This window comes from Patiria miniata, unplaced genomic scaffold (genome assembly GCF_015706575.1).
Source record: "Patiria miniata isolate m_02_andy unplaced genomic scaffold, ASM1570657v1 HiC_scaffold_5, whole genome shotgun sequence".
Taxonomy (NCBI): Eukaryota; Metazoa; Echinodermata; class Asteroidea; order Valvatida; family Asterinidae; genus Patiria; species Patiria miniata.
In genome coordinates this window covers 41,494,289-41,517,375 of record NW_024037072.1, presented here as the reverse complement: position 1 = coordinate 41,517,375, position 23,087 = coordinate 41,494,289, and the positions used below count along the sequence as shown (strand labels likewise).

Genomic DNA, 23,087 nt, shown 5'->3' with positions numbered 1-23,087 from the left:
TTTCAGTTATACTTCCACGAAACACAGCTAACAACACTTTTGACATTGTGTTTAAAGAGTAGATGTTAAAATTTGTGACCTTTGACACAGGGACAGGTCGTAGGTTAAACAGCCAGTCGTCCATAGACAGCGAGGTTTCTGTCAGTGAGACGGCCAAAATAACACGAGGAGGTATAGAACAAGATGATTTTTTCTCATTTCGGCATCATTATCTTATCAATCGATAATGTCATATTGAACTTTTCTTTTTTTAACAGCAAATTCGTTTCTACCATCTATTGTCATAATTCAATTTCAAGTATTGAAGAGTGCCACTACTTAACTTCATGGTTGATTTCTTGCATATAATTATTGTCGTGCAGTTAATTGTCTGTCCTTCGTTGTTTTGGTATTGTACTAAACACATTTGAATTCAGGAGCCACATTCATAATGAACCATTGTTAATCACAAGAAAAAAAATGAACTTAAGTTGTGTTTGTCAATTCTAAAATACGTAAAAACTGTATCTGACCTCGAGCTGACTGAAGTGTTGTACATTCCCTTTTGTCATGTTGCAGACCAGAGCAGCGTTTTTCAGAAATAAAAAATCTACATGTACATAGAGTTAATGTTTAAAAATGGTTCCTTCATAATTAAACAATAGTGGCATATATCATATACCCCCGTGTGTTTAAACATGTACATGTACATACTACACATGCATGGATGTATAAATAAAAATTAAAAATCAAATAAATAAAAAAATGCTGGCCTAACCAAATCTTCAACATGTATTTCCGCCACTCAAGGCAAATGGCATTTCTTGACCAAACCATTTTAAAAAAAAGTTTATACTCTTTACTCTTTCCACAATTGACCCACACTGATGCCTTTATAGTCTCCAGAAAAGCAAGCAAACGGTCTCAGCTACTTCAGATCGACGAAAAAGATAATGACCTTTTTTCATCTGAGGATCACGAAGGTAACGCAAAAGACTTATTCCTACTTCTCTCATCATCTGCCTTCATCGCTTTTCATCTCGGCCGAGAATGATCAACGTGTTTTCTTACATTTTTGTTATCTTTTGTTTTGTTTTTTATTTTGTACTCGCATTGCTTAAGCAACGGTCATAAACGAACATAAACAGACATAATTACTTATAGCTACATGTAATATCTGTCTACTTTATGTTTTGTCTTTTATCACCATGTTGTGGGAATTTAGAGTCCATTCTCAAAAAGTTTGTAGAACATGAATTGGTGGAAGTCATATTGTATGTGTATGTCGGAAATGTACCTCAGTCTTTAAAGACCTGGCCAAAGTGTCAGAAACAGAAGAGCCGAATGTGGATGATAAAAATATTTAAATGTCCATATAATATTTATATGGACATTTTTGCCAGAAACCATCCTGAATCCTCCAAAATTCACCACTGTACATGTTCTTTGAAATGGAACTTTACATGGAACTCCAAGCCCCATGTGAAACAACACTGATCGGCTTAACCCTCCTCAATCCCACAAAAACTTCAAAAAAAATCTCCTGGTGTTTTTTTAGGGATCTTGGATCGTAGGAACTTTTAACACTATTCCAGGTTTCCCTCGACTAACTCACATTATTTGAACATGCCAATTTTTTGTACAATTTCCGTCCAGATTTGAATTCTAAACCATAGTGCTTTTCTTTACGTCGACAGGCCATGCTTCATTTTGTTTTATCACCCTGATACAAATGTTGACTTCATCTTAAGCAATTTATTTTGTTCTTAGATTATGTTGTCATTCTACATGATGTTACACATACATTTGTGATGCAATCAAGCTAAATGAGTCGTTCGTCGGGAATTTTTATTTAGAGATACAGGCCAAAATAGGGCCACTTTATCACATCTCTTGGTGTTCCAACTTCCATAATTTTGGAACTAAAGATGGTACCAGCAGCAGCAGCAATGTTGAGATTGTGCTCTTTTCAAATCTGTAATAAAAAAAAAATTGACCAGGATCGACAAATGACTCATGTAGCTTGATCGCATCACATTTTTGTATGAGATTTTTCATTGGTATGTGTTTTTTTCTTTCCTCATTTTCATAGTTTGGCAATTCCAGCATTTATGGAAGGATGTGTAATGTCCGTGACAGAGCCAGTTTAACTATGATATCTAATTAATGATTCAGAGAAATGACAAAAACTCCTAGTTTCTTTGACCATTACCAGATGATGGATTTATAAGATTAAAAAAAAAATCATTTTCAGGTTTATTCACCGAGTTCTAAAAGGTAATGGTCAAGGAGATTACAGACAGGGGGAGTGTGTGGCCTAGTGGTTAGGGTTCGTGACTCATGATCAGAGGGTCCGGGGTTCGAATCCAATTGCTGGTCAAATATTGTGTCCTTGGGCAAGCCACTTCACCCCCACTAGCCTCTCTCCACCCAGGAGTATAAATGGGTACCGGCATTAGCTGGGGAGTAACCTGCGATGGACTAACATCCCATCCAGGGGGAGTAGAAATATTCTCAATTGTTTCATGCTACTGAAACCAGAGATAAACGCCGGCCTGATGAGCCACATTGGCTCGCGACAGACTTCACTTTTTTTTTACTCTGAAAGCTCTGTCACGGACATTACATAACATTGGCATTGTCCAGTTGCTTCAAAATTTCAGATTTTCCAGGATTCATCCTGTCAAATTTGGCAGTTTCCACTGAATTTCAATTTCTCACCAGCCTACGATTAATTTCGCATCAGAATTTTTCACATGACATGTATTAATCATTATTGTCTTTCATGCCTCTTCCTTGACACAGAGTTCTGTACATGTATGTTGAGTTAATGAGTTGTTTCCTTTTTCGCATTTTTCGTTTTTCAGTATTAAATTCAGATTTAATTCAGTTTTGATTTTTATCCTGCATGTTTAATTTTTATTTAGATTTGAAGTTCCTAATTACCAAACCATTAATAGCTTAATAATAAATTAAAATTGATTTGTCACTACCGTTGCCCATTGACATGTTTCCAAGCTTTTGCCATATTATTTAAGTGTACTTTTTGACAGTGAGTAATTACTTGTTGTTTACATGTAAGCTGCATAAAAGTTATTGAATTATCAGATGCCTACCGGTACCCTACTTTTTGTTCCGGAAACAAACACCTCAGTGGCCAAAAAAAGAGGTTTTCCAAAAAATATGCTTCATGTAGTTGAGGTGATTGGATGAAGTGTATGCATTGACTGTGGTTGGCATTTGCACGTATTATAAAGTTTTGTGTATAGTGCAATTTTTCATTGATTTTTCACTGAGTTGTCTAAGGACATCAATAGCCAGTGCGTAAGACCCATTTCTCTCTCCAACCATGCTGCGCAGTCAATCATGAAAAGGGCTTATCATACAACTACTTAATTCATTTCAAGAACAGATCATAAATTGTAAAGTTCTCAACGTAACGTATTACTAAACATTGTCCTCTCCTGACCTATCGCCATAATCTGTAGCCTATAAACAGACAATTCTCTCTGCTGCTGCTTAATGTACATATAAACATTTAGTCCTCTCTGTGTGCTGTAGTCTTGATTGTTGTTTTTTTGTGTGCAATTTACTGGAAGTCTCTTCTCTTCTGGTAATGTGCGAAAAAAATCCCATAATTCTGTAGCTTATAAAATTGTGTGGATGGTAAGAAGATATTTAACAAATGCTTCGCAGTGTACCGTAATTACTTGTGCCCATCAGGTGTTGAATTACTTTGACTTTTGGAACATCTTATATATATGAAGATAGTAGTGTGATGGAGCAGTTAAATGTTTGGTTTAAAAGTGAATAGGGGCCTGGTCAGGGATATTGGCTTGAGCCGAAGGCCCTAGTTGCCTTTAAACATCAGTTTATAACTCTGGGATTTCTCAACCAGTTTGAAACGCTTCTCAGCAGTGTTTAAATGGCAGTTTTAAACCAGCCGCTTGATTGGCTTTTGACCAGTAGCAACAGGTGAAGTGTCCAAGGTATTACTAAATGAAGAAAAGATAAACATGAAGGATTTTCACAATGATGTTATGCTGAAGATGACTCAGTTTTGAATGAAGATGACCCAGTTTTGAATGAAAGGTATTGAATGGATTTTAGCTTTGACAGTTGACAGTATGCGTCCATCGTTGTCTCTGACCCTTTGATAATCAATCAGTCTCATTCCTTTTCTTTGTACAGTGTCAGTAGTGTCCAATAAGTTACGTCGCGAGAGCCAAACGTTAAGTCCAAATATGGATGGCGAAGGTAACGAATCTCCCGAGAGAGTTTTTCTCATTTTGCTGTGGTGGAGGGTGCTAATGTTGGCTTTAAAATGTAGAGGAACACATTTTGTGAAAAAAAAGAACAAATTTACTTTTCTTTGTGGAGTTTGGAGATCAAAAGGCTTGGCTGGTGCTGTAGAAAAGAAACAATTGTTGCACAAATAGATAAGATGCACACTTCACTTGAATTTTGATATAAATTTGCCCAGTACTTAGACTTGACATCATGTTTAAAAACAGGTATTTAGTCTTTATGCTCATTTGTGCTTGATGCTAGTGACCATTGACAGTTGCAGATGAACTGAAGAGCAAAAGAGCTATCAGCTTTGCTTGCGCTTCAAAAGCAAAAAAAAGAAAAAAAGAAATCCACTCTTTTTACAAGAAGAAAATCATATCCGCTTTATATACATTTTTTAGCATTGCAATTTTATGTTTTATTTTGGGAAAGGCAACAACCTGAAACATGTTTGTTGATAAGTCATTGTTATAAAGAATATCAAAATGCGAATTGCGAAGTTTTATGTCAATAACTGTCGCTTGGTTTTGCAGCAGAGCTTGTGTGTTGCTCCCAATAAGAATGCCGTTCCCGCCGCAAAGTTGCCTTCTGAAAAACTAACCATCCCTCATTCACTTACAGAAATTACATTAGATTACGAGACCCGCCACCAATGCTCACCCTTTCACAGTCTTGATACCTAGGTACCCTACTGTATCCCACTCATCATCCTTCATTGTCTGCACATCCAAATTGTGGAACTCTCTACCACAATCGTGCTTCCCACCATCCAACAACCCACAGTCTTCCAAGAGCTTCATCAACAAGCTCCATCGATCTCATATTCCTTTCCTACAGTGGCGCACCGGGGGGGGGGGGGGGGGGGGGGGGGGGGGGGGGTTAAGCCCCCCAAGAGATTGTCAATTTTTTTTTTTTTTTTGGGGGTGGATTTTTTTTTAGTCCCACGATTTGACCTTGGTGATATGTATTTGGCTTATTTTCGGGTAGTATAATAGGGATGTAAGTGGTGCCACCAACGTCAAAATAGTCCGTCTCCCCCCCCCCCCCCCCAAAAAAAAAACCCAATTTGTTCTGCAGCCAAAAAATTGGGCAAAATGTTTTGAAGAAAAATTTAACTTCCAAAAAAATTGGGGATTTTTTTTTTGAGCCCCCCCCCCCAACCAAATCCTGGGTGCGCCACTGCTTTCCTATAGTCTTATTTTCTGTGTCAAGAGTCCTTTTGGAGTATAGGTGCTTCCTGCCTTTTCTTGGAATTATCTACTAAAAAAAACAAATTAGTCATAGAGTAGTCTAGTCATCACCAAAAAATGACGAGATGTGTTCACTCCTTTTGTATTTTAACCTATAAGCACCATGTATACATTGTATTACATTGTATTTATTTCATGATGAGAACATAAAACCATCTGGTGCTGGGGCAGTCTAGGATGGTATAGACCTTTATCATGCTTCCACCATTGTAGTCATGTTCCCTGTATCCAATAACAGTACTGTATAATAATGTTTTTGTACAAAAAGGAACCAGACTATTTTTCCTTCCAGCCTCGCTTTGGTTACATTGATCTGAATGGGAAAAAAAAAATCAACATGATAATGGTCTATAGGGAGTAACAGGCAGGTGGTTTGGTGTTGTACAGGAACTCAATGGGTTATTTCTCCACGGTTATGTAAGTCCTGTCTTCTGGAGCCAGGAAAACTGCTGCTGCTTGTGCAACTTGGAAAGAGAGTTAAAGGCCATGTGCCCTGGGACGCCATGCTGACAGGCTACCGCTGGGCAACACAAACATTTTCATCTCTTGCATGTTATTTGGCCCACATTAATTTCAACACTTTTTAAACCATTCATATTTCAAGAGACATACATGCAGTGCCGAAGAGAACCATTTGCTGGAAGTTGGCATCACGTGACCACAACATCCAATTTCATAAACAAAATGTCGCTTGGTGTATACAAAGACCAGTGTCAAATTCAGAAAGTGGAAACAGTAAAGCACAGGGCGTCTGCAGGAGTCAATGGGGGTGGGGTGGACTAATGTCCCCCCGCCCACCCTCGAAAAAATGATAAATTGAGAAAATGCTAGCGAAAGTACAAGGATTTGGGGGAAAATGTGCTTTGCCCCCTCCCCCCTAGAAAAAATCCTGGCGATGCCCATGCCTGCATTTTACAAATTTACAACATGCAATAACTCCCAATAAGGAAGAAATGATGTGTTTCTTTTAACACTGTAGAGATATTTGGTGTGGTATTGAAACAAAGTGGAGTCAGAGCTACTCCAGCTATCCCAGTCTTATCTGAGCATCAGACAACAGTGGACGATCATCTTTATGAGCTTGCCAACCAACCGTTTAAAATAGTTGTTGACGTTGCTTTCATCTTCCACGGCTTTTGCTATTCATTCAGAGCTTTTCCACACTAAACAGTCATCGGCCAATCAAAAACAAGATTATACATTCAAAACTTTAACTTCTAATAAAAAAAAAGTTCAGTAATATCGACTTCCTAATCTTCCAGTGTCGTCCAAACGTCGAGAGAGCCAGTCTAGCAAACGATCGAGCATAGACAGTACCAATGGGGAAGGTAAATGCGTGATGTTTACAAAGAACGAAAAATTAAATAGGAGTGTGCGTCAGAAATATTTTTGGTTTTTTAACCGGCACTTTTACTCTTTTACCTGTTGTTTTGACTATGTGTTGGATAGCTTCGTATACTTACTTGTTTCACTCTTGGCTTTCAAACAATGTCTCACTCAGCATAGTTTTATGTTTTTATCTGGTAAATTCTGAGATTTTTTTCCCCTAAAGAAGCACCTTTACTGATTTTTATCTAGTTTTTGTAGGGTTTTTACTAGGTAGGTATTTATTGTAACTACAAGTGGTCATTACAACTTTTTCAGCACAAGTCCGAATTCTTTTTTTAACACTCTTATTCTTCAGTGAGAATGTAAACATCGATTCTTATTTTTCTTACTTAATGGTCCTTTCTGTTTTAGCCAAGTTGATAATTTTGACTTTTTTCATCCGTGAGGGTGAGTGCTAGGATTGAAATTGTTGCCATTTTGATTTTCAGTTCTAACCAGGCACCGCGAGAGCTGTAGCAAAGAGCCGTCCGAGCGACCCATAGTTGAAGGTACCAGACTATCTCCATATTAACGGCGTGTAACGTTACAAATGTGGAATCCTGTCCTTCATTTCAATCATTCACACAAGTCATAGCTAGCATTTGCCTGGATAATTTCACCAGTTTAAAATGACATCTTCAGCCCCCCCCCCCCCTCCCCCAATAAAAAATGGACTTTGTCAAAAATAATTTTTTGTAATAGTCACTTTCTAAAGATCTCATGGCCTCAACACAGAGTTTGCTGAAAAAGAACCCTTAAACTTGACTATCTTACAGTCAATCGATTTTGTTTCCTTTATTTGTTTGTTTGTTCGTCCAGAGGGGTCAGTGGTGACCAAAAGCCGGCGTGTTGGTCAATTCCAACGTCCGGCCATTGACATGGCGGGAGAGGAAGGTAACGCTTTCTCAAGGGTCCTTTTAGGGTTTTTCCTCCCAGAATTTGCACCCTTTTTCTCCTAGCAGCCACTAATTCCCAAGATTATGTATTTCTTTGTTTAATATGCATGCCAATGTCTTATAAAATTGGGATCTCCAGGAAATATGAGCTGTACCATTCATGCACAATGCCAAATGAAATTACAAACATTAGAAGTAACTTTTTTTTGCATTGGTTTTGAACAAAACCGAATAATACATCTTCCATGAACCTTCTTTCAATCTTTTAAACATTTCACATTTTTGAATTTCAAATAATCTTAACATTTTCCCTCCATTTTTGTAGCTGCACGTGGTGATTGGATCTCTTCAATATGGTGGAAGCGGCATGTGAAAATTTGCATGCAATCACTGTTATTTATTTCATTGGTCACCTGGGTGACAGATATTTTTTTTTTTTTTTTTTTACAGATTTCTTCAAGAATCTTCAATAATCTTTTCTCATTTTTAGAAACGCATAACTTTTGGTGAAGGGGTTTCTTAACTTTCACAATTTGTAGATGTCTTTTTTTATATCTAATGAAATATTTGTTGTGTGGATATCTCAAAAGCACATTTAGTGAGATGATTTGGAAATTACTCTTAGGTATTTTGAAAATCGATTCTTTTGTCTACATGCGTCATTTGGATCTGTTGCTATTTGAGATAAAATCCCGTTAATGTAATCAAGTCGCCATAAATTCAGAAATTGCCAAAATGCCAAAATGAAATCACCGTGGATTCAAGGCAATATCATTTTGTAATTTTGTAATCCTTGTATGAAAAGTAACAAACTAAACAAATTTTGATGTCTTTGGTTGTTTAGTTTTTCAAATGTGTTCAGTTGATGAGTGAAGGGCGTGTTGTCTTGTTTTAACAGGTCAGATTAACAAGATTCGGGAAAGTCCCTCGGCCAGCCCCAGGCCCAGCCCCATGCCTAGCCCCAAGCCTAGCCCCAAGCCCAGCCCCAGGCCCAGCCCTAGGCCCAGCCCCAAGCTGCCAAAGAAGGATGAAGAGGGCGGTGAAACGCTCAATATGTCCCGAGCCAAGGATGAAAATACAAATCGCAAAGGTATCCATGTTTTTTGAGAGAGAAAGAAACAGCCATAAGCTAGTCAGTAGTCACCCTGCTAGCTAGCAAGTCGGCAATTTATTCACACACTTTTATTCCACAACAGTTGAAAGTTTTTCATCGAGGTGCCTGTCATGTTGAAGGCAGTGAAACAGTCGGCATTTCCAATTTATATATGTTTTTTTTTTTTTTTAGAGAAAGCAATAGCCTAGTATTATTTAATTAATTTAAAAAAAAAATCCGCTTCCGCAAGTTTTGTGTGTTTGCAAGAGTAGATTGGTTGAGTGTAATTTCGTCATCCAGACAGAATGAACAAAACACAATTAATTGCAAAGGCAGAACAAAAATCAAATCAATATGTACAAACTAAATCACAGTCCAAAGTAATTTGCAGATTCGTGGTCTGAGAAAAAGAATCACACGATCTTGATTGTTTAACCCAACTTTAAAACAAACTGAGAAACTCGGACATTAATTGAGCCTTGATAAGTACAGGTTTCCCTTGATTTTGTTTGAAATAAAAATTGTTTGTCCATATTAGCCAGTACAGAAATTGCGCCAAATGCCGCTCCGGAAAGCCAACCCAAACGAGGTAACAATCAAACTCCTTCAATCCCTTTTGTTCTTCACGTGCCACCTTTCAACTCATCCTTCATCATTACTGTTCTTTCCTTAGAGGTGACAGGGAGTTATTACTAACATACACTTGGTGATATCTTTCTTGCAGTGGAGTTCATTGCACATTCTTATGAGAGACTAACGCTGCACAGGTCATCACCATCTACATGTTTGGTATCATCTGCTTTCTCTTTCTCCCAATTTCGTGCATTTTCTTTATCCACAGGATTTCTCCACATGACAACACATCAAATCAAACTTCTTCCTTGCAACAGCTAGTGTAGGAGCTTGTCCTGTACAAAAAAATAACCCTCGTGTACTAACATCATTATATGCAGCATGTAGCATTGATTTTTCCATTCATTCCAAACTCAAAATGAGGCCAAGTTTGTTTGACCTTTTGGACATTTTCCCCACCCGTAGCCAGGCGTCGTGTTTCACACACCATGTCAAATCTCTCCACCATTGGTCAGGGAGAGGAAACCAATTTTTCAGAAGGTAAAAAAAAAATGTGCTCTCTTGTCGACCGCTTATTTTTTCGACGTCAGTCTCAGAAGCTTGCATCGGAAAATGATCTCCATTTCGATCCTTCCTCCTTGATCACGAATTCCATTTTTTTCCCATCATTCAGAAGCATTTTCAGTCTCAGCTTGAGTTGTTCATTTTCAATGATTGTCCATGATTTTCCGCCATCTTGGGGTTTTTTTCTCACACGGAATGTAAAGGTCATTTGGTATAGCTCATGAATATTCATTATAGTCATGACCACATAATGATGCAAGTTTCTGAGGCAGCAAGACAAGGAAACAGTCTGTGTTGCTTTGTATAGCATCACCATAGCTGCCGCTATTTGCCCAGTCACTAGTAGGCACTCTATTTTGGCAGCATATATAACAATATCAGTGTTGCTCTACACGCTCACACAAATATAGTCTGCTTTTTTATATGTAATGTTCACACCCAGTTGTTACTTTTATTTCAGAAACAGTTGTGTTTTGCCAAATTAAGTGTTTTATTTTGGAAAAAATAGAAAAAAAGGTTGGCATTTAGAATGTGCATAAGCACAGGTTAAATAGTTGAACTATAAAATTCAACTTTTAAAGTTTCTACGGCACGAATATGAAGTGATTTTCTGTATGTCCAGGAATATTACATGTGGCTTCATGCACTTGTAGTAGGCAGTGTGGAAAAATCAAATTGTTATTCAGATGTGTATAGACTTGAATGCAGAGTTGGCTTTCAGTTATCAACAAACCTTTCAGGAGCAAATAAAGGGTTGTTTTCTTTATTATTTGAATGCATGAATTAATTAGGCTTCATGAAACTGTGTTTGTGGTTTGGAAAAGAATTTTTTTTTTACTCAAAAATATTCTCAATAATGAGTTAAAAACTTCAGATATCACGCATTGTAATGCGGTCATGCGATTACGAAAAATTCCCATGAAAAACATAAGGTTTTAATTGTCCTAAAACTTAAATGGATTCTTTATTCATGGATTTGGATTGTTTCTGGAAATGTTAGGCCTACTCTAGTAAGTCTAATCTAAGTCTTATTCACACTTCTTGCAAATAAAGCAATCCCAATGGGATACATGCATGGAAACCAATGTTTGAATACAAAACACTTTCTTCTTTTTTTCTTCTTTTTTAAATTCTATTTTCGGTGTTCATGGTTTACTCATTGATGCACTTTTGATACTTCTCATATTTACTGCACGAAGGTTTATAGCATAGTCTTTTACGTGTTTGATTGTTCAGTGTACCGGTGCAGTTTGTTATAGTGGAATGTGATAAAGACAAGTTTATTCTTTTATACAAATAAATTTTGTGTGGTAATCACATGTATTGCAGTGTTTGCAACTTTTTGCATTTTAAATTAAGGGGTGAGATTTGTCAAGATTTTTTCTGATTGCAGGATTTTTTGTCAGTTTTTTTTCTGATTTCAAGATTTTTTGTCGGTATTTTTTCCTTATTTCAAGATTTTTTGCCCGGATTTTTCCCTAATATCAGGGCCAAAAAAAAGGTTCCGATGTCTGGTCTGCGGGCGCGTCACCGTAGCCATGCACGTCGGCAAATTTAAAAAGTTTTCTTTTCAATGTAAGATGATGTCTCAAAACTGCCAAACTCACTGGTTTGACTGGAATCCTGCTGCTGCACAATTTTAACGTGTTTTTAGATGGGGTTATGGTCGAGAATAAGCTTTATGTGGCCTCTCTGGGCTCCCATGCATTTTGCACTAAATTCAGTCGGGGACCATTTGCAGTCATCAGGTGAAATTTGAAGGAAAAAAAGTAAGGAAAAAAAAAAGCCGCGTCGCCGCACCACTTTATGGACAAGCTCCATACCAGAAGCCGGAGACTTTTTTTGGTGGCCTAAACATGTTTTTTTTTTATTATAAGAGTTTATATAAAACACAAGAAATGGGTACTTTAAGGATGGATGGGGGCCCTTGACAACCCTCAAACCCTGAGCCGATAACTTTGTGGATTTTTCGTTTTCCCCAATTTCACCCCTGTTTCACAGGGAAAAATTTAAAAACAATAAACAATAAAGTTGAAAAGCATTCCTGCACTAGTTTTTGAAAAAAAATATTATATTCACCCTGCAGTGTCATATGCCAGATGCCATGGTATTATATTATTTCTAGATTTTTTACCGTGTTTGTTGGAAGTGTAAAAAAATATATATTGAGATGAAACAAAAATAAATAAATTAGGTTCTGTTCTTTTCAGTTATTTCCCTAGGACGGAGTGGTAAGTGCGTTTGGTGGGCTTGGTGCTTTGTTACAATAACCCAATTGAATGGAGCTGCCTGACTGAAGAAAATTGCTGAAGAAAACAATCCTTGGTTTCTTTAATTTCACTTTTCCTTCAGAAAACTGAAAAGCATAGTTTTTGTAAGGGGCTTCCGGGAGCAGTAGTGCACTGTACTTGTAGGAGTATAGACTGGGTCCATATTTGTTACTAACGGAGGACATAAAAATGTGATTTTAGCGATACATTCACAAACAAAATTGAACATTGAGCATTCGCATAAAGTGGCCAACTTTGTGTTTTTGTTATAATGAATAGCTGCACATGAGGTCTGCTCTTGCGTACCTTTAACAAAAGCACAAGAGCACGGCACCCCAAGATGGCTGCCATGAAAAAAAGGTCATATTTTTCAATAAAAAGTTTCGCACTTCTGAGGAGTAGAGGTTTCAGGAACCTTTACAACTCTCATTGGCAAAGAACATTATCTATGCAGTCTTATCGGTGGGTAATTGGAAAAGTTAGTACATGAATCTCTTGTCACCATCACATCACAAGAAGTAGTACATTGTATATTCCAAATATGCAATGGACCTAAGAAAACTTAGGTAGATGCTGACATCCGGGAATGTTTTACATTGGCTCATCTAGCTCCCAGACCTATGTTCTTGAAACTGAATGGCTGTTGAGTCTGGAGTGCTGAATGGTAACAGCAACCGATGAAAAATGGTGTGCAAATGAATAGATGTTTTCATCGGATGATGAAAACCGTGTCTAAATTCCTCAGCAATTCTGTTCTACTTGGCAGTTCTATGATATTGGCCCACTCGCTACAATATTTAATCCTCACTTTAATACTTATTACATATTATGGTTACATCCTCATGCCATGCACCCTGCAGTTTCTTTACACCTCATATATACCACCTATAAACTCCACTTTTTACAAGCTTTTCCATTGGCCATTCTTGGATGCGGGATTCTTTAGACACACTGTATTATGCCAAAGAAACTCAGCTTCTCTTTGAGAAAAAAAAGAAATTCTTCGTCTATCACCTGTTCTGATCAACACCCTTTTCTGAATATTATAAAAGTGCTTTGCACACTTTGGTCTGTTACCTTTTGACACGATTGAAAGTTTGTGATTTCAATGGATTTGTGATTTCTGGATTAAATTGAAAGGTAATTTCTAGGAATTGGCTGAATAGTATTCATGTAGTGGACATTTAGACACAATTGGTAAACTTTGGCTTCTTACAGCAATGTTTCTTTGTGTCTTGTTGATATGTTTAGCTGTTTTTTTTCACATTTTTTCCTCATTTTAACTGCCTCTTTTCATGACTTTCCACTTATACAATTTCACTTTTTGGGGTTCCGTTGCTCCTATCTCTACTATGCTGACATTGATGTGTGTGTCTCCTCAGTGTTCGCTGTCTGTCTGTCAGTCGGGCTGTCGCTCTGTCTGTATATGTGTCTTTTCTTTTCTTTTTGTACCTCATTGTTCACAAGAAATATAAGCAGAATCATCTAAGGAGGCTTTCTTTCCGTAGAGTAGCCTAAATTGGAGAAACCATTTTTCTGGGTTTTATCACTGGCTGTTTCTTACTTTTTATTTTCACCACCGGTATGATTCTAAAAGCAGTGATCGAAGCTGACTGAGTGCCAAGATATCACTCTGTATGCATTTGCTTTTAAAAGCACCGATTTGCGTTTTCTTTTGCAGCACCGTGCTGTGTTTGACAATTCGGCACACTATTTACTAGCCTCATGTATCACGACTGTGGTCAAGTCCATTCTGAGTCATAGTTCATGTCAATTCGCTAGTGAATCACAAGTTAACTCACAAGGAAATTTAGAATTTAGGAACGCAATAAAGTGACAAATGATTGCCTTTGTCTAAATTCATTGGAAAAGCTTGTGACTTGGCTTGTGATTGGCTTATGATGGACTGGTGATTGACTTGTGAGAAATTGACCACAAGTCCGCTTAACTAGTCAGTAGAAGGGGCGTCGCTAGAACATTTTCAATGGGGGACGGGTGTGGGACCAAATTTGCTGAAAAGTTTGCATGCAAAACATCCGACAAGCCAACCAACAACAAAAAAGTCCCTCAAATTTACAAATTTGCTTACAGAAAGATTTATGGGAGGTGTGAAAGGTAAAGGTTGCCGACAAACATGCAATAAAATATTTGAGAAGCAAAAAAAACAAAAGAAAAAAGGTCCTCAGATTTCAAACTTTGCCGACAACAGTAAAATAATATTAAAAAGACAACAATTATGGATTTACCCACAAAAATTTCGAATGGAGGTGTCAAACCCCCCTCCACCCCCCCCCCCCCCCTCTAGCGACGGCCCCGGTCTGTGGTATGCTCCAGGTGTTAAGATTGCTGAACGTCGGACACTTTTAGAGTTGAACCTCTCATGCAGGATACAGCCTGTGTTTTGTCTTTCGACACTCCCATTTCATCTGATGAGTCTTATTTTCTTCTGTGACCCTGAATACCTGCTCACCCCCCCCCCCTTTAGCCTCCATTCCAGCCACGAAGACGTTCTCCACAGACAGTGAACGGAGTGTAGACAGCAGTATGAGTAAAACGCCCAGTGACACCTTGGATGAAGTTGAAGAAGAAAGCGACAGCGATGATGACGAGGAGAACATGAGCAAAGAGGAGGCCCAGCGCCATCAGATGGAGAAGAGGGAAAAGGTAGAATTGTTCCCCATGCATATTCATAAGCCAAACATCCTTTATTTAATTTGCCAATGTTCCAAAACTTTGAGAGTAGTGACTGACAAAAATCGAACTTTTGAATATTTGGAAGCATTCTGTGGAAGGGGTGTAAAATTTTTATACGAGTTCAATTCAATATTGGGTTTTGCCCTTCACCGACGTATTTTTATAAACACGTTATACTCAAATGTTGTCCCAAGTGATTGTGAGACAAAAATCATTTGGATGGGGCTTGAACCCACGACCTCCTGCTTATTAGTGCAGACCGGGCTCACCGGGGTCGGCTGGCTGGCCGACCCCTGCAAGCTTGGTGGTCAAGTGGTAAGACATCTGCACTAGTAAGCAGGAGGTCGTAGGTTCAAGTCCCACCCAAGCGATTCTTCTCACAATCACTTGGGTCAGCACTGAGTATACAGCGTTTATAGAAATACGTTGTGGTTTATTTATAGCAAGGAATACTAAGAGTGATTTTCATGAATCAGAAAAACCTGATCAGACAACATAATTCTGGATTTTGGATAAAGTTATCTAGTAAAATGGTTCACTGTGCTGGGACCTGAGAATCTTATAGCTTGAACAAAATAGTATGTGTTCAACTTCAATGTTTGCAGCATTTTTACCATTATTACCACTCTTGCCTTCTCTGATTTTTCTTTCTTTTTAAAAATTCTGAACAGGGTACAGCAGGTCAGGAAGCAGAGGCTGGCAGAGAGATGTCTGCCCTGGTCAACTACATACAGCCTGTCCACTTCCATACCTTCGAGGCTGCTGAAAGTAAGTCTGATTCCTTGCGGGAATGAGTTTGGAGTACAAATTGTTAACACACAGGATGGAGTGTTGTGTGTGGGATGCACATTGCTTCTTCATCCGAGGTTTAAGTTTATCAAAGATTGGTTAGCGTTGAGGTGTTGTACCAATTGTAAGCTGCAGTGTTGAATTTGAGTCCATCACAAATCCGGTCACAAATAAATCACAAGTTGTTAGCTACACTGTGTATAAAACAGTGTTGAGGTTTTGCCCAACACAAAGGTCACAACTAAATCAAAGGTGCTACATAAGGCAGTGTTGAAAACAAGTCAATCACAAGTCCGACCACAAGTAAGTCACAAATTACCTGTTGTGGCGTACATTACAGCATGAACATTTACAGTTTATTTGAGTAGCTTGTGACTTGACTTAGGACTGGACTTGTGATGAGTGCGACTATCTCTGTTGATCAGTAAATACAAGTCAATCCACAGTCAATCCATATGAAAAATTCCAAACCCACCTTTCAAAACTTTTCTAGAATAATATCAAAACTGTCGTGAAAGGAACAGGCCCAGCAAACAGTTCGCAGACTTCCCTTAAGCATAATGTGGGATTGATCAGTCCTCATGTATCTCACATCTTTATATTTCAGAGAGAAATCGCAGTTATGAGATCTCTTCCTTTGTTGAGACGTCGGCAATGAACAGAGTCAAGGAGAACCCCATCCAATTCACCAAGTATCCTTTGCATTTCGACACAATGTGCCTCCAATTTTCCCCGACTTTCAGTGTTTTCATCGTGAACTTTTGGTCGATTTATTGTTTCTTTTTTACTTCATTCTTTATTGTTTCTTTTTTACTATTGTTTCTTTTTTACTGAGAAATTTACAAATATTTGCCAATGGACTCGGACCTTTTGCAGATACTTGGACCTTTTTTGATGCTCCTCGTGCAGATACCTGGACAATTTCAAAAACAGTTTTGTCCAATTTCTAAGATTCTCAGTCTTCTTAGTTTCTCAGGCTATGATTCTATACATCCACAACCTTGTGTTTTGGAGTATTAGAGAAAAACCTCATCAACAGCACTGTGATTGAAGTGATTTTTAGGTACCTCTTTCACATGACAAAACCAGTTCAAGTTTATTTCAAACATGTTCCAAGTGTAAAAAAAAACGTTGTGGCTTGTCAACATTCTAACTTAAAAAACTGTTCTGGTGTGTGTACTTCTACAAGCACAAAATTGTTACTATTCAAAAAAATGTAGAGTACTAAGACAAGATAAGTTTGCAGTAGCACCATGTGAATAAATCTCTTTTGTGAGTATGTGTGGTTCTGAAAAGAACCGGAGGGACTCAACGTTTCGAACAGTATGCTCTACCCGTCGTCAGGAGAATGTAGAGTACATCCTCGGAAATGTTTAATACAGTACTTTAGGCTCATTATGTGTTCAGAACGTTCAAGAAGCAGGTTTTTAAAATTTCCTTCACTAATTGTTCTTAGCTACAACAAGAGACAACTGTCGCGTATCTACCCCAGGGGAACCAGGGTAGATTCCAGCAACTACATGCCTCAGGTAATGGCCGGAAAAGATGACTGAGAGAAAGAGGTTGAAAGGGGACAACAAGTGAACATTTGTGTTGCCTTGCCTGTGCAGATTGTATGAAATGATAAAAACTGTAAATAGTCTGTGTTGAGGATCGTTTCATCCTTAAAAATCAATTGATTTTATTCTTAAAGTCCAGTTGGGAAGTTCACTGTCATTTGAATGAGTATCATATGAGAAATATAGAGTGATGCATGTGGAACATATTAAAAAAAAAAAAAAAAAAAAAAAAAATAGAATCAAAAGTTGCACAAAACTAATGTAGTGCAGCCTATTTAGGAGACTTGCATTATACATAAAATGTTGGTCATTTGGGTAGATGTGTCGAATCTTTTAATTAAATTAAATTCATGTAAAGTCATTAATGTAACAATGATTGATTTTCATCATATTTTGTTCTTGCAGATTTTCTGGAATGTCGGATGTCAGATGGTTGCATTGAACTACCAGACACTTGGTGAGACAATGATTTTCCGTGTTTTAAGGCATCAGTGTACTGCTACTTATGTGCTTTACTCCCAAACTGATTATCTTAAAGCCGGTTTATGCCTTGCTAAAAAGCGAACGCGAATGCATATTTGTGACGTCACGGCAAGTATTCACTTTGCGAATTTGCAAAGTTGAACACATTTCAACGCCAGCATATTTCACAGCAAAGGTTTCCTGACGTCACATTTACTTCGCATTTGCAACCTGGGTTCGAATCCCTCAAAGACGCAGAACTTGTGGGTTTTTTCCCAGAATTGGTACTTGTCGGGACTTTTCTTCCATTTCTAAAACTGAACATTTTTAGCCACTTCTGAAGTTTTTCCAGACCTGAGAACTGCAGTGCCACCATGTGTAATGTGTTGTTTAGGTATTCTGGAAACATGGTCCAGAAAAACAATCTCAATCAAAAAGAATAAATAAAATATTAATAGTTTCATTTTGAATGAAAATTTTGTTTTCCTTACAGTAGGGATTTGAACCGGCGACCTCTGGGTTTTGGGCTTCTGAGAAACACCCTTGAACAAAGATATTGACAAATTGAGGAACCACCAACATAGGGCTGGATAGCTCAGTTGGTTGAGCACTGGAACGGCAATCCGGAGGTTGCAGGTTCAAATCCCGCTCCAGTCAATTTCTTTGTTCAACTTCTTTTTTGCACCTAGCGAGTTTCCCATTGTGGTTTATTGGATTGTATGGAATAATCTTTTCCCTACTTTCGTTCTCTTGCCGAGCAGACCTTCCCATGCAGCTCAACATGGGCTACTTTGAGATCAACGGCCGGACGGGCTACATCCTCAAGCCGGAGTTTATGAGGCGTAAGGACCGTCTCTTTGATCCGTTTGCTGAGTCCACCATGGATGGAGTAGTAGCAGCAACTGTGGAAGTTAGGGTGAGTTGGGACTCGAACCCGAGACCCGTCAAGTGCTAGGCAGACTGACTGCCAGTCTAAACAGTTATTTCTCACTTAGATGTAGAGTCTGAGAGCAGCTAATGTGTCATTGTCTTTAATGACCTCTGCTGTAAGGTCAGCGCATTTAAATATCCACACCAGTAAAACTAAGTCTTGATGGCATTGCATGTCATGTCACCAGTCTAACTGTTATCCTGAACTTAGCAGAATGAATATTCACAATGAAAATATTCATATATTGTTTATGCAAAATGGTTTCGGATATGTTGATTCTGAAACAAAAAATAACTATAGTGTGCCATGTCATATATATTTCATATTTGTTTGGATTTGTATTTTCAATGATTTGAATGTATAGTAAATGTCATGTGAGACTTCATTAGTTTTCAAACAGATTACTCCTGCTGTGTTTTTACTGTTCACAATTTTTTTAAAGAATGCCAACAACCTCAATATTAACTATGGGTTGCAGCAGTTTAGTCGTTTAGAAGTCTTTCCGTGTCTCGATTTTGCCCTTTAATCTTAACTCTAAAGGCAAGGAACTGCGCTAAATTTTTATAATTTTCATCACTGTGCAGAAACCCAAAGGTATTTTGTTTGTTTCAAGGTCATCAGACCCATGTAAAGCAACAACTGTCCTCAATCCAACAAAATTCTCTAAACCTCCTCATGAATTTTGACGGATTTGGGGAAGTAGTTGGTTTCTTTTTTAAATTATCAGCGGATGCTAACCACTGTGACATTTTGTCACCTTTGACCTCTTGTCACCTTTGACCTCTTGTCACCTTTGACCTCTTGTCACCTTTGACCTCTTGCATCATGTGCAGGTCATCAGCGGTCAGTTTCTGAGTGACCGTCGGGTCCACACATACGTGGAGGTGGACATGTTTGGCCTTCCAGCTGACACGGTGCGTAGACGCTATAAGACCAAGTCACAGACCTCCAACTCCATCAACCCTGTCTTCGATGGGAATCCCTTCGTCTTCAAAAAGGTAAAAGCAGCTTGAATTGCATGGATGGACTAAGTATAGACTAATTTGCCGAACAAACTTAGAAGCCATTTTTTTAAGCGGAACCAGGCTCCTGCTTAGATAGCACGTTGCACTTTTGGCGCCTTCGACCAATAGATCTCTCTCATAGGACATTATCTTCGTAGGAAAATCACAACTGCGTGTTGAACACCATCAGGAACGTGTGCGCACAGTGTGCAAAATGTTCTAAACACAAGTGAATGTTGCTTGAAACTTCTTCGAAATACGGCGCAGCCGATGTGCGTCACGAAAATCTGACACCCAAAATGCCTATGCACGTAGCAATCTGTAGGAAATGACGTCATTTGAGCGAGACCTATAGGGTTACAAAATACACATGTGGTTCCACCTCAAAAATGGCTTCTAATTTCGTTCACCAAATTAGTCTATACCTCAGTAAAACATTACCATATTTGATGGACGCTTTATTTTTACTGAAAATTTGAATACCATTGCTGTAATGAAGTTACAGTTGGGTGCATTTTCTCATGTGGGCCGATGCTACTGGTTTCTGCATGTTCAGTTGAAAATTTGGGTAGTAAGTAGGAGCAGAAATGTTACTGTAGACCTGTTTCATATCTCATTTATGCTATTTAAAAAAATCATGATAACCAAAGTGTGCTTTATGGTGCTATCATAATTTCATCAGTTACAGGACGAACGAATGTGCACAAGCCAAACATCCTTGCTTAAAGCCAGAGTCCATTATTTGCAGCTATCCAAAAAGTAACTGACCTAATTATTGTTGAAAAACATACTTGGTTGGAAGATAGTAAGGGGACTAAACTCCCTGTGAAATTATTCTTTTTGGCAAGCTGTCATTTGAAGAGAACAACAAAAGAAGGCACTTTCAACGGTGCGTCTTAAGAAGCACCATTGGAAATTTCCGTTAGTAGTTCCTTTTTTTTTATTCAGCGAAGCATGCTCAAGCATTGACATGACGCACACGCGTGTGGTTGCTATAATTCGTGGATCAGTGCGCGACATCGCGTAGATGCAATCAGCTCAGTGAGAATGTGTCTCGGATGCTGAATTCAGGCCCAATTCAAAACCTGATTCAGCAACTTTTGATTTGAAATGGAGATCCTACAATGCTGTTTTTCTCGGAATATACAGCTGAAGCTGAGCTGAAACTTCATCAGGTTTAGTTGTTCAGCACCCTTCTTTAGAGTTTGAGCACGTTTGTTGCTTCAAACGAACAAATTTCACAAATTACAAATGATGGACTATACCTTTAACCCATAACATTCACTCACTGTTAGCGCAGAATTTGCTATTTTTGTTATCAAAACACTCGTCTGTAATAGTTACCAGAGCCATGAAACAAGGCCCAAGTCTTAGACAGAGAAGGTTCATTTTAGTTTTTGCCCTTTTAAAATTGTCAGGTGATTATGCCGGAGTTGGCCATGCTTCGCATCGCAGTCTTTGAAGACAACGGCAAGATGGTCGGCCACAGAATACTGCCGGTGGAATCACTCAGACCTGGTAAGAAGAAAATAGCTGGCCCCAAAATGGGTTTTGCTTCTCTGGGTCAAAAGGATCGATGTAGGAAAAGGGGTGAGACTTGTGTCCCCAAAATGTTTGAAAATCTTGGACAAGTTCAGTTGCATACCCAGAAGGGGTTAAGGGGGCAACTGGGGGAGGGGTCTGAATTTTTTTTTTTTTAGGATTAAAAAGTGACACAACTTCACAAAAAATATTAGCCTGGGAGGAAAATATACGCAATATATGTTAAAGCGATTTCATAGGATGATCATGTCTTCAGTGTGCAAAACAAAACACAGGAAAATGTTGCACTTGAGCAAAGTTTCATAAAAGCGCAGGGTTTTTGTGAAATCGGCTACTGGAGATGAACTGTGTATGAAGCACATGGAACTGAAAGGGTGAAGGCTGCGGTGATTCATTTACTTATATTTTGTGTCTGTCTATTCAACAATTCACCATCTGGATTGATCAACCTGAGAACAGATTTGCAGTCATCGCCTATCTGCCGTACTAGTTCAATCTCATATCTTTCCTCTAGTCATTCAGTCTCTGGTCGAGTAACATGCCATTCAAATGAACTTTCTCTGAAAAAATCCTTTGCTGTATTGGTCTCTGTGTGCTTGTCACCTGACTTGCGGTTGGTGTAGGCATTGACTTATGATTGACTGACGGTGGACGCGGCAATAGGGGCAGATCCAGGAATTTTGCCGGGAGGGGGGGGGGGCTGTTTCATCAGCAAATCATTGCTGAAATGCAGACAAGTTTTTGTCTGGACACAGCGTAGTAAAATCATTCAACAACTGGGCAACAACTCTGTCAATGAACAACCCTTTAAACCTTTGCCTTAATCATTAACCCCCCCCCTTTCTTCCCCGCCTCATTCCTCACCCCTTCTCCTATAGGTTATCGTCACCTCTTCCTGTGCAACGAGTCCAACCAGCCCCTGATGCTCCCCACCCTCTTCCTGAACATCAAGGTGAGGGACTACGTCCCCGAGCGGATGACCAACTTTGCCGATGCCTTGGCCAATCCCATCGCTTATCAGTCCAAGGAGGAGAAGCGAGCCGCCCAGCTGAAGGCCCTTGAAGAGGAAGAAGAGGTCAAGCAGGTCAAGAGCCAGGAACAGGCAACGGTCAGTATAGAGCCACTCACACAAGTTTGGACGTTAATGACTGATAACACCCTCTGCAGTGAAAATGGAAAGCATCACTGCTATTGACATTCAGTTGAAAATGGGACTATAGTTGTAGTAGAGATATTCACACTTTAACTCTCCTATGCAAACATACATTCTGTGCCAAGTTGCCCTTTCAGTCAAAATCAAGCAAGTGATTGTTTTCAACAGTTAGGAGCCCCCAGCCAACACAAAGCAGGATTGACTGGCTGTGACTGTTTATGTAACTTGATACAGCTATGCTTTGACTGTAAGCCAGCTGTGGCTTCCACTGTCTGTTGACTGAATTTGACTAGTCACAGTGCTTGCTTGAAATATGATATGTGTGTTGGTGACTAGCCTGTGTTAAAGGCATGGCGTAGAGGAAGTGGATGGAATTTTGACTGTCTGTGACTGTTGAAGCAGTAGGAGGGTTAATACAAGTGCTTGAGTAGAGTTTACATCATGAATCAATCATTGGTATAGTCATCAATCACAATTGTTTCTTGATGGTGAGCTTTGATGCATCGCAAATGTGCAAATGAAAGCATAATTTTGAAAACTATATTCTGTCTTAAAGGGAATGTACAACATTTGCTTTTGCTGCAATTTTCAGAAATGAATGGATTTGGAGGATTAGTATATTATAGCAAATATTGTTCAACTGACTTGTTTCACGTTTTTGGGCTTGTTT

The 23,087-nt window shown here is 38.7% G+C and overlaps 1 protein-coding gene across 14 annotated transcripts in view; it reads left to right on the top strand.

Annotated features, from left to right (window-relative positions):
* LOC119740218 (1-phosphatidylinositol 4,5-bisphosphate phosphodiesterase beta-1-like) overlaps positions 1-23,087 on the top strand; it is a 116,208-nt gene that overhangs the window by 77,917 nt on the left and 15,204 nt on the right. For 2 of the 14 annotated variants that reach the window (XM_038215437.1, XM_038215434.1), the window contains exons 17-34: positions 91-171; positions 879-962; positions 4,171-4,236; positions 6,782-6,847; positions 7,337-7,396; positions 7,707-7,781; positions 8,682-8,873; positions 9,415-9,465; positions 12,224-12,244; positions 14,769-14,947; positions 15,649-15,745; positions 16,374-16,458; positions 17,223-17,295; positions 17,731-17,782; positions 18,549-18,703; positions 19,552-19,716; positions 21,141-21,240; positions 22,143-22,372. In XM_038215437.1, coding sequence (XP_038071365.1) covers positions 91-171; positions 879-962; positions 4,171-4,236; positions 6,782-6,847; positions 7,337-7,396; positions 7,707-7,781; positions 8,682-8,873; positions 9,415-9,465; positions 12,224-12,244; positions 14,769-14,947; positions 15,649-15,745; positions 16,374-16,458; positions 17,223-17,295; positions 17,731-17,782; positions 18,549-18,703; positions 19,552-19,716; positions 21,141-21,240; positions 22,143-22,372 — 1,832 coding nt within the window. The remainder of the gene's footprint in view (positions 1-90; positions 172-878; positions 963-4,170; positions 4,237-6,781; positions 6,848-7,336; positions 7,397-7,706; positions 7,782-8,681; positions 8,874-9,414; positions 9,466-12,223; positions 12,245-14,768; positions 14,948-15,648; positions 15,746-16,373; positions 16,459-17,222; positions 17,296-17,730; positions 17,783-18,548; positions 18,704-19,551; positions 19,717-21,140; positions 21,241-22,142; positions 22,373-23,087) is intronic. The other 12 variants (XM_038215440.1, XM_038215441.1, XM_038215443.1 and 9 more) reach the window with 9 other exon arrangements.